The 11043-nt window shown below is 37.8% G+C and overlaps 3 protein-coding genes across 3 annotated transcripts; all 3 read left to right on the top strand.

Moving 5' to 3' along the window:
* Nucleotides 1-2971: 2971 nt before the first annotated feature.
* Nucleotides 2972-4251, top strand: LOC132048860 (uncharacterized). The gene is made up of 2 exons (XM_059439546.1): nt 2972-3679; nt 3727-4251. Exons 1-2 carry the CDS (start codon nt 2972-2974, stop codon nt 4249-4251), a joined length of 1233 nt encoding a protein of 410 aa, XP_059295529.1.
* Nucleotides 4252-4398: 147 nt separating this feature from the next.
* Nucleotides 4399-4806, top strand: LOC132048859 (uncharacterized). The gene has a single exon (XM_059439545.1). It carries the CDS (start codon nt 4399-4401, stop codon nt 4804-4806), a length of 408 nt encoding a protein of 135 aa, XP_059295528.1.
* Nucleotides 4807-4809: 3 nt separating this feature from the next.
* Nucleotides 4810-6576, top strand: LOC132048858 (uncharacterized). Its single transcript, XM_059439544.1, has 3 exons — nt 4810-5646; nt 5795-6189; nt 6285-6576. The coding sequence occupies exons 1-3, from the start codon at nt 4810-4812 to the stop codon at nt 6574-6576; spliced, it is 1524 nt and encodes a 507-aa protein (XP_059295527.1).
* The last annotated feature ends 4467 nt before the right edge of the window (nt 6577-11043 follow it).

Here is an 11043-nt window from a genome sequence, read left to right as displayed (position 1 = left end):
ATTTTACGGACAGGTTATACGGACCGTATAATATTTACGGTACGTAAAAGTGGAGCGTATATCTGTCAGCGGGGGAGGATTCTACGGACCATATAAAATGTACGATCCGTACATTGGTCCGTCGGGGGAAATTTTGTCAATCTTATTTTGCACGACTTTGACTCTTATAAATACCTTATTTAGGTTTCTTGTACACGACATTAGAGCAGAACTCAGTTTTATTTTCCTTAGCATTAGTTACTCATAGTTTTGGAAGTCTTTTGGGGATTACAAACAATTGCAATTAATTTCTGTTCAATTCCAAGCAATCAATTGTAAGCATATGATTCCCATTATTTCTTATTGTTTTTCTTCCTCTATGAGTAGCTAATTTCCCTTACTAGGGTTGTGAACCCAATGATGGGTGTTTTGTGATTGGGTTTGTGATTGATATATGCATAATGGATTGTTAGGGTTTATTTATTCTTCATTCTTCATGCATAGTTAATGGTTGCAAACATTGATTAACGCCATAAACCTTGATTTATTTGGGAAAATAATTAGGGTTGGTAAGAATAAATAACAAGAACTCAAAGCTTTAAACTTTGTTTAATAGATTCACTTAGGAATGAGACGAATCTACTTGGCAAAATTAACCGTTCTTCATATCACTTTCTTATATTTGGAAAAATCATATAAAGAAATAATTTTTATTTATTGCAAAATAGTAGAGATTCACATAGAAGTTAAGTGCATTCATATAGCAATCCATTAGAAGTATATCAAGATCAATACCCATGATCATAGACCTCATCTAAAGGGGACACAACCTTAGTTTCTTTTACCATAAATTTCCACAAAAGCAAGTAGTTAGCAATTAGTCATAAAAAAACCAATTTTTACCAAAATCGTCGGATTAAGACATTAGACCTAAATTTAGCATCCTACAACTTTAGTAACCGTTTCACACCATATTCCCTGTGGGATTCGACCCCAACTTTGTTGGGTTACTATATTTGACAACGTCCGCGTTATACCATTAATAGGTGTAATTTGAGCGTATCAATGACCACTGGGCAGCCTCCACCGGAGGTTGTCCAGCCATCAGCAATACCACCCAATACTATACAACAACCCATGCAGCTTTTACAACCACAAACCTATGCATCAACCTTAAAACCTATACAACCAGTTCAAAACTATCCACCATTATTACAAAAGAAAATCACGTACTTGCATGGAGAACCAAGATTCTTGTGGGATGAAGAAGAAATAAAACAGATGATAAAATAAGAAAATCTCCAATATGCCATTGTTGGAAAGTTTTCATATGGTTGGCCTGATATTAAAGAGCTTCGTAAACTTATACCAAAGTAGTGTGAATTGAAGGGAGAGTGTCCTATAGGTAAGTTACGCAATAGGTATGTGCTGCTTCGTCCAACCCTTGTTGAAGACTATGTGAACCTACTATCAAAGCCTGCTTTTTATATCAATCATCAAAATTGGTGGTATCCCATGAGAACCCTCAAATGGGATCCTTGGTTTGATCCTAATGCTGAAACAAGCATTGCTATTGCATGGATATGGTTCCCTTATTTGCCTCCAAACATTTTTGTCAAAGAAGTTGTTTTCACGTTAGCTTCAGCAGTAGGGAAGCCATTGCAAGTGGATATGGCAAAAAAGAATCTAACCAGGCCTAGTTGTGCAAGAGTTAAAGTAGAAGTGGACTGATTCAAAGATTTTCCTTAAAGGATAAATATTAGAATGAGAAAGAAGATCACTGGTGAGATTATTGATAAGTGGATTGAGATTAATTATGATCACCTGCCAAAGTATTGTAAAACATGTAAGTTATAGGGACATAATGAAGTTGAGTGTTTCAAGCTTCATCCTGAATTGTATCCAGTAGATGAGGAAGAAGAGATGAAGGAAGATACTAACAAGAAAGGAAGTACAAACAAAAACCAAGATACTAATAATATTGATGGTTCTATGGAGAAGAATGATCACAAACTGGGACAACATACTGGAGAGAGTTCAAAGAAGGTGGAGGAGAAGAAGAACAAAAAAGAAGACAGAAATCAGAAGGAACAACTCCCAAGAAGAAAAAGATATGAAGGGGATATAACAAACCAGTTCAGGGATGGAAAGCAGTAGCAGATAATAGAGATAATGGAGTGAAGGCTAACAATGATTGGAATATTACAGGTGTTGCTACTAATAATATGTTTGGTGCTTTGGCTGCTAATGATGGTGAGGAGCATGATGATCTTAACACTGATCATGAAAATGTAGTAAAAGAATAAAGTTCAAGCAAGGAGATTGTTAAGACAACAACAACAAAAGGGAAAGAGACAGCAAAGCCATGGGTAGAGGCATCGTTTGGGAAGCAAAGTCAAAAAAGTAAAAAAAGAGGTGAACATAGTTTGGGCAAGGTGTTTCCCGATATTCAAGTGACAGATCAAGAGACACTACATGATGGTGAAGGAGTAAAGGCTTCTGATACTCAAGAGTTTGGTCCAGAAATACAAGTGAATAGGTCAGAATTACTAAAATGGTAAGATCCTTTGGGTGGAAAAACTGGTAATGAAAAAGATGTGGAAAGCTGCACAGAATATTCTAGTTCTGTGTCCACAAGTATGATTCCTGATAAGCCTTTGGTTGTGGAGGAAGCATCTTTCGATCGGCTTGAAGTGGAGAGTAAAGGAGAAGATGTTGATAAAGGAGAAGATCCTAATACTTTAGATCCAGGAAATTCTTCACTCCAAGTGATGCATACTGAAAAGTTAAAATCTGATAAGGTAGGCAATGATGAGCAAAGAGACATAATGGAGGATGAGTCATTGGATCCTAATATAGAGCAGATTTCAAGAGATGGAGATTTATCTCCTAAGCAGATTAGTAGCTTAAAAAGTGGTAAGCGGACAAAGCAAAATGATGTGCCACTTCAAGTTACTACAAGGAGTAATAAAAACAAGCCTCTCAGTTCTCAATGATAGACAAACTATTATTTTGGAATATTAGATCAGTAAACACTCAGAATGCTTTTCAGAGGTTGACTGATTTACATAGGAGGCATCATTATGCAGTTATAGCAATTATGGAACCTTTCCAAGAGCCTGAGATGATTGAAGAATACAGGAGAAGGTTAGGTATACAAAATGCAATGGTTAATGTGTCAAAGAAGATCTGGTTATTCTGGACTGAGGAATGGCAAGCACAAGTTATAGTTGATTCAGTGCAGCATGTTACTCTCAAGCTATCTCATATAAATCTGCAGTATGAAGCATATGTTACTGCTGTCTATGCTAAATGCAGTGGTGCAGAGAGACAGGAATTATGGGACTCAATTGGACAGGTGGCTCTTAATGTTCATGTGCCCTGGATAGTTGGGGGTGACTTTAATGTTATTCTCAAACCTGAGGAAAAGTTGGGAGGCCTTCCAGTTCATCACTCAGAAACTGCTGAATTTGCTCATTTTGTTAATAATTGTGGTTTGTTGGAGCTGAAATTCTCTGGGAGCAGATACACTTGGTGGAATGGTAGAATAGAGGAGGATTGCATATTCAAGAGACTTGATAGAATTCTGGCCAATCAGGAATTCATGGATTTATTCCCATCAGGTGAAGTTGTTTATCAGATTAGACATGGTTCTGATCATGCTCCTCTCTATGTAGTTTGTGATTGTCAGACTGAAGTGGTAGTTAAGCCTTTTAAATTCCTGAATTTTGGACTTCTCACCCAAAGTTCATGGAAGTGGTGGAAAATAACTGGTGTTTGGATTTTACAGCTAATCCTTTCATTGTGTTTCATGCTAAAATGAAAAAGGTGAAGCAGGCCTTGGCAGTATGGAGTAGGGAAACATATGGCAATATTTTCCAGCAGATTTCCACTATGGAGGATGTGATCAAAGTGAAGGAGCTGCAGTTTGAATTGAATCCCTCAAGTCTGAATAGAGAAGCTTTGCACAAAGCTCAGGCTGATCTTAATAATTATTTATGCTTGGAGGAGGTATATTGGAAACAAAAGTCTGGCATGAGGTGGTTCAAGGATGGAGACAGAAATACCAAGTTTTTTCATAATTATGTTAAAGGAAGAAGGAGGAAGTTGGCAGTTCATACTATACAAAATAGGCAAGGGGACTGGTTAAACACAAATGCTGATATTGGACAGGAAGCTGTTTCTTTCTATCAACACCAGTTCAGACAAGAAGCAACATCAGGTGATTATGAGATGCTTAAGAAGATTCCTAAGGTGATCACTAATGCATAGAATGAGGACTTGACTGCTTTACCTAGTGACGAAGAAGTCAAGAATGCAGTGTTTGGATTAAATGGAGATAGTATCGGTGGTCCAGATGGTTTTTCAGGCCATTTCTTTCAAACATGCTGGAGTATCATAGGTGGAGATGTAATTAATATGGTAAGGGCCTTCTTCTGTGGCCAAGAACTGCCAAGATGCATCACTCACACAAATCTTATGCTGATTCCAAAAAAGGAGAATATAAACACCTTTGCTGATCTGAGACCTATCAGGCTGAGCAGTTTTGCTAATAAAATCATCTCTAGAGTTTTGTATGAAAGAATTGTTCCATTGTTTCCTGCTATAATATCAACCATGCAGACTGGTTTTGTTAAAGGTAGGAGCATTGTGGAGAATGTACTATTGGCCCAAGAGATCATCAGGGATATTAATAAGAGAAACAAACTACACAATGTGGTGGTAAAGCTTGACATGGCAAAAGCTTATGATAGAGTTTCATGGATATACTTAACTAAAGTGCTTAGACTATTTGGTTTCTCTGAAATTATCATAGATATGGTTTGAAGAATGGTATCAAACAACTGGTATTCAGTATTGATTAATGGGAAATCTCATGGCTTTTTTAAGTCATCAAGGGGTTTGAAGCAAGGTGATCCACTCTCTCCAACACTGTTCATAATAGCTGCTGAGGTTTTGGCCAGAAATTTGAATGACTTGCATGATGATCCAGCATTCAAGGGATATGGTATGCCAAAGTGGAGTCCTCAGATCAATTATATGTCATATGTAGATGACACAATCTTATTTTGCTCAGCAGATCCTGTTTCTTGGAGAAAGACGAGGAAAGTGCTAAGAAACTATGAGAAAGTGTCAGGTCAGCTGGTAAATAATGAGAAGAGTTCTTTCTACTTGCATGAAAAGGTCCCAGCAACTATTGTTAGAGTAAAAAGGAAAACTGGGATGAGCAAAGGAACTTTTCCATTTACATACTTGGGATGTCCAGTCTTCTACGGAAAAAGAAAGATAGTGTACTATGAAGGTTTAATAAAAAAGGTGATGAATAGAGTAATGTCTTGGCAAAACAGGCTACTGTCATTTGGTAGAAGGTATATTTTGATTGCTCATGTTCTGCAGACTATGCCAGTTTATCTGTTATCTGCTACAAATCTATTAAAAGGGGTGATTGAGCAGCTGCACAAGATTTTTGCCAAATTCTTTTGGAGTAATACTACAAGAGTTAAAGGAAAACACTGGGTTGCATGGGAGAAGATGTGTTTAGCAAAAGAGAAGGGAGGTCTTGCATTTAGATCTCTACATGGTATCTCAAAAGCTCTTTTTGCAAAACTGCGTGGAACTTTAGAACATCAGTGTCATTATGGGGTGCTTTCATGGTTAACAAGTACTGTAAAAAACTTCATCCTGTTATTGCACAAGCCAAGGATGCATCTCATGCATGGAAGAAAATAGTAACTGTAAGGGAAGACATTGAGCACAATATATGGTGGCAGATCAAGGCAGGTACTTCTACTTTCTGGTTTGATAACTGGACAAGACAAGGGGCATTGTTTTTTTGGATAATGAGCACAACTTAGAAGATGAGAATGAAGTTAAGGAATATATTCTGAATGGAGAATGGGATCAGCAGAAATTAACCTCAGTTTTGTCAAGTGAAACAGTGGAATACATTGTGGAAAATATCAGTCCTGCTTTAATGGAGGCTGATAATGATAAGGCCTGGTGGATGGGGGAAAACAGTGGTCAATTCTTTGTTAAGTGCGCATGGGAAGCGGTAAGGCAAAAACAAGAAGCCAGATCAGTGTATAAATTCATATGGTTGAAGGGCATGCCAATAAAGATCAGCTTCTTCTTGTGGAGACTATGGAAAGGGAGAATTTCCACTGATGATAATCTAAAGAGGATGCATATCAGTCTTGTATCAAGATGCTGGTGTTGTGAGGATCATAAGCAAGAGACCATGTCTCATTTATTTCTAACATCTCCAACAGCTTTTAAGCTCTGGAAATAGTTTGCTTCTTGTGCAGGTTTAAACATAGAAGGGCTGCACCTGCAGCAAGTCATAACACTTTGGTGGATAGCTCCTGCATCACACAAGTTACATACCATCTTTCAAGCCACTTCTTCTATCCTAGTATGGGAAATATGGAAAAGGACAAATTCTATCAAGCATGGCAGGAATACTACATACAGCAGAATGGTGTATCAAGTTTAGCAGGCCATATATCAGCTGGTTCAAGTGAAATATCCATGGATGAGGAGGCTTCCACCAGATTAGCCTTCTATAGTGGAGATGAAGCCTTGGCTTATATTGTGTGAGCATCTCATTATCAAGGAATACTCTAACAATTTGCAAGAGATGTTCGGTTGAAACCGACTCAACCGGCATTGAAGAACACTATTCAGGATGTATGGAAAATACCTTGGTAGCTAGTGGACAGGGTAGAGTTGATGCAGCAAAGAATGAGGCACCTGAACATGGACATCAAGCATGTTTTCAGAGAAGGCAATCAATTAGCAGATTTTTTTGGCAAACACTGCTTTTCAACATGATAAGTTGCTGGAGTTTCATAGTTTTCAGGAGCTACCATCCATGGGAAGGAAGATTATAAACATGGACAAGTCACAAATTCCATCATTGAGGATCAAAACAAGGAAGATTCAAAGATGCTTAGAATGATATATAGCTATAGGTGGTATTTTCTTTATCATAGTGTAAAACCATCTTGTTTGAGTATTCATCAAGATGGTTCAAGTTCTATATTCTTATTTCTGATGTAGAAGACTTTTTTTGATTAATAAAAAACTAGAAGGCATGCCTTCTGGATATTCAAATAAAAATAAAAGAAATTGAAACAAAACAAAATAACAGAGAAATATTAGGATTCATCAATAAAATCTCTGTTTCAACCAAAAAAAAAAAAGTATATATATATCGAATATTATGGACTATAATAGTATACCTAACCTATTTTCCTAGAACTATTTTCCTATACTCTAAGTATTTTTCAAAACTGTTTTGAGGTGGACTTACGTAGGGTCCTACTTAGGCTAAGAGCCTTCAGGTATTAGTCTAAGTGTTCTAGTCCGACACCCTAAACGCCTAATTTTGGGCAAAATTTTACCACTTTTGATTCTTCAAACGTGGTATTTTTGCATAAATGACTAATTTCTATTTGCGAAAATATAAAACAAAACTATTTTTATCACAACCAATTTATATCTATATGGAAATATTATTAGAACCCATAGGTAAACCGCAATTGAGCGGATCCTTAATACCGGGGTGCCTAACACCTTCCCCGGGGGATCATCAGAACCCCTACCCATACTTTGGTTAGATTAGGATTCTTTTAAAATTTAACCGTTTTGAATGAACCCTTTTCGAACTGGTTTTTCCAATTTCCTAAAAATTAGGTGGCGACTCTAAAATAAGTCCATTTAGAGCACCATCCACGTAGAAGTATATTTTTTCCTTTTCCCGGTATGATTGACAATCGTACTTCCTCGGGACACTTTCCTTTTTAAATGAGGCAAGTGCAATTATGAATCGAAAAAAATAGAACTACTACATGGTGCACTTCACACCATAAACAAGACTATGCTAGACACGACTCATAGACAACCCTAGCACGCAACTGCTCTGATATCAAATTTGTCACGACCCAATCTGGAGGGTAATGCCGAGCACTCGGGCCCTACACCTAAGCACCGCTAACATACTTTACTACTATGATCATAAACAAGATAGAAATATGCTAAGTCATAGAAGAGATGTGCTGAAAAGGAATGAGCCTATAACGATACACTATACAACCAAGCTGGGAAAAACTGTACGGTAGAATATAGACCGTGCATGACTGTCTACAAGCCTCTAATCGAACGTCTGTCATAAAGAAGTCGGGACAGGGCCCTGACCAACCTATATATACACAAAAGAATGACATACCAAAACTCAACAGCAACTCCGGAATAAAAGAAGTGCTCCAACGTCTACTGAACTACAACCTACTGAGGCGGATCACCAATCTATCTATCTGCACCGGCGGGTATGAAACGCAGCGCCCCCAAAAAAGAGACGTTAGTAGAAAAAAAGTGCAAAGTATGTAAGGCATGAGAGTAATAAGAAAGATACATAAGAGAACATAGAATGTAATTGATGCATCATCTATGCCTGACCTGCTTCTGTGAACCAACGTTGTACATAATTGCTGTGCAGGCATGCATGAGGTCATACATATAGATATGTGTATATAATGCCTGTCAAGCCTCTGTGGGCATCCCATCATATCGTATCGGCCTCTGTGGGCATCATCATCATTATCATCGTAATCATCATATGATCAGCTGTAGTGCGTATATAACGTTGTCACCTTCCCCATACCCCCCCCCCTACACACACATATATATAATACATAATACATAATATACACGTATATAGGGCCTAAGGGGTCATAAATTTGTATATGCATAAATGTAAATGAAATACAATGCATGTCATGATAAGAGTACAAGTAACTCTAGAGATCATACTGAATTTTTAGGAAGACTTCCTAAAGATACATTATGGAATATGAATCAAGTCGATCACCCCTAACATTAAGCGTAGAACCATTATGGATTAATGTCACGTGTACGTCTTGTTCATAAGGATCATGCCGAAAAGAAAGAAATGGATAGCCTTAACATACCTCATCATCCTCTTAACCACTCAACGTTTGTGTTATCGAGCTAGAAAATCTACATTCAAGATGATCCACACTAAGGTTAAGTCATTGAAGCACTTACAAAGTCAAGCTAAACTAATAGGTGAGCTAACGAAATTTGAGCAGCATTTTCCCTACATTACTTACTTCCATCAATCTTCAAAACAACACCCAAATATCATTAACAATACCATAGACAAAATATTACATTCAAACTGAACTCAAATCAGTCCCAAAACTTCCTTTCATAATCAGTCCATAACAAATACTTCAACTCAACACCTTATAACCTTTCTTCCATAACTATTTTCACATTTAAGACTTGCTAAGTCTTCATATCAACTCAAAATAAGAAATAAACTGAGAATCATAGCTTATTATTGGAAGAAATTCACCCCACACAATTTACTTTAAATCTTGTCCACCATAACTTCAACCAGAAGCAAACAAAAGTTCCTTACATAAACTAGTTAAGGATTTTAGGCTTGATCTTCTCTTGAAATAGCTTGGGATGTTTATGGATGATTTAATATGGTTGAGAGAGCTTGGAGGTCTAGAAGAATCTTTTTTTAGGTTAAATAATGACCCAAGGTCGTGCCCTTTAATTTATAACAAAAGTGAAATTTTCCACTGCCTCAATTTCATGGACCGTGAAAAAATTCACTGGCCGTGAAATCAATCCAGTGGCTCCTCTCCATTGCCTCCAATTCACGGTGGCCGACCACCATTTTTACGGACCGTTAAAATGGTCTCCATCAAATATTTTAATGAAACTTATTCTCTCTGATTCTTTTAATGTCTAACCTTCGCAATCTTATTCAAACATGTTTAAGGGTGTGTGATAGAATTGAGATAATTTAGGACTTACGGTTGTTTTTGTGATGACATAGCTTTACTTACTTTTATTGATTGTTGTTTCTGTGGGCTTATCTTATTTCAGTGTTGGATGATACTTGTTGATAATTTCATACGGTTATGTGTTGTTGTGCCTATCTATCTATTCTATTGATTTTATGCATGATACTAATCTTAGTCGGCCTATGATATCTATTAGTACATAGTATTTGTGTTGATACTACCTTGCTGCACTCTTTTGAGTGCGGATTATGATCCAGAGACATCCACCAGACCTCATATTTAGCGTAAAGCCAGTTTCTGACAGATCTGAGGGTGAGCTCATATCCATGCCAGGCTACCTGAAGATATTCTCTTATTAATTTCTACTTTCATTCTAGACATTACTTATGTTATTTCAGAAAATTGTTGACAGTTTATGTTTTAGAGTCCTTGTATGATGACTTTCGAAAATTTGGGGATGTAATAGTTAGATTTCTGCACTTTTATTTATTGATGACATGACTAGACAAATTTATGATTTAATTCTGGTTATCGATTTATAATTGTTCAAAATGATTTGATAATTGGGTAAGGGGCTGATTCGCCCACTAGGGGATTTATGTGGGTGCCACTCATGACTACTTAGGTCATGACAAAGTTGGTATTAGAGCCCTAGGTTCGTTGATCTCATTGTACAAGGACATGTCTAGTAGAGTCTTGTGTATCAGTGCAGAGACGTCTGTACTTATCTTCGAGAGGCTATGGGACACTAAGAAAATTCAAATTCTTTCTTTCTTTCGTGCTACTTGATTCCTCTGGATGATTCAATTTGTTATCTGACTTTTCTTTCTATTCTCTCACAGATGGAGAGGACTCGTGCAGCAGCAGTAGCAAATGAGGTACCCACTCCAGCCACTGGGGCTGCAGCTCGAGGTGGAGGGCAAGCTGCTAGGGCCGTAGTTCGTGGTAGAGGCTCGGCCAGGGGCCGTGGCTATGGCAGAGGTAGGGGAGTAGCAACACCAGCTAAGGGCAAGGCTCCTATGGCTGGTCAGGGCCGCGCTGAGTCTCTTAAGCCTCAGATAGCTCCGAATGAGGCGGCAGAGTTTGTAGCAGCACTAGCTCAGCCAGATATTATAGCTCCTCCAGTGTTGCTAGACGTTGTGGTTCGAGTGTTGAACCTGCTGAATGGGTCGACAGAGGCAGGTGTGTTACTAGATGTTCCAGGTGCTCAGGGTGCCAGAGT

Source organism: Lycium ferocissimum, chromosome 3, assembly GCF_029784015.1.
Source record: "Lycium ferocissimum isolate CSIRO_LF1 chromosome 3, AGI_CSIRO_Lferr_CH_V1, whole genome shotgun sequence".
In the NCBI taxonomy this organism is placed as follows: domain Eukaryota; kingdom Viridiplantae; phylum Streptophyta; class Magnoliopsida; order Solanales; family Solanaceae; genus Lycium; species Lycium ferocissimum.
Note: the sequence above shows the minus strand (reverse complement) of the source record. Positions and strands in the feature narration are given on the sequence as shown.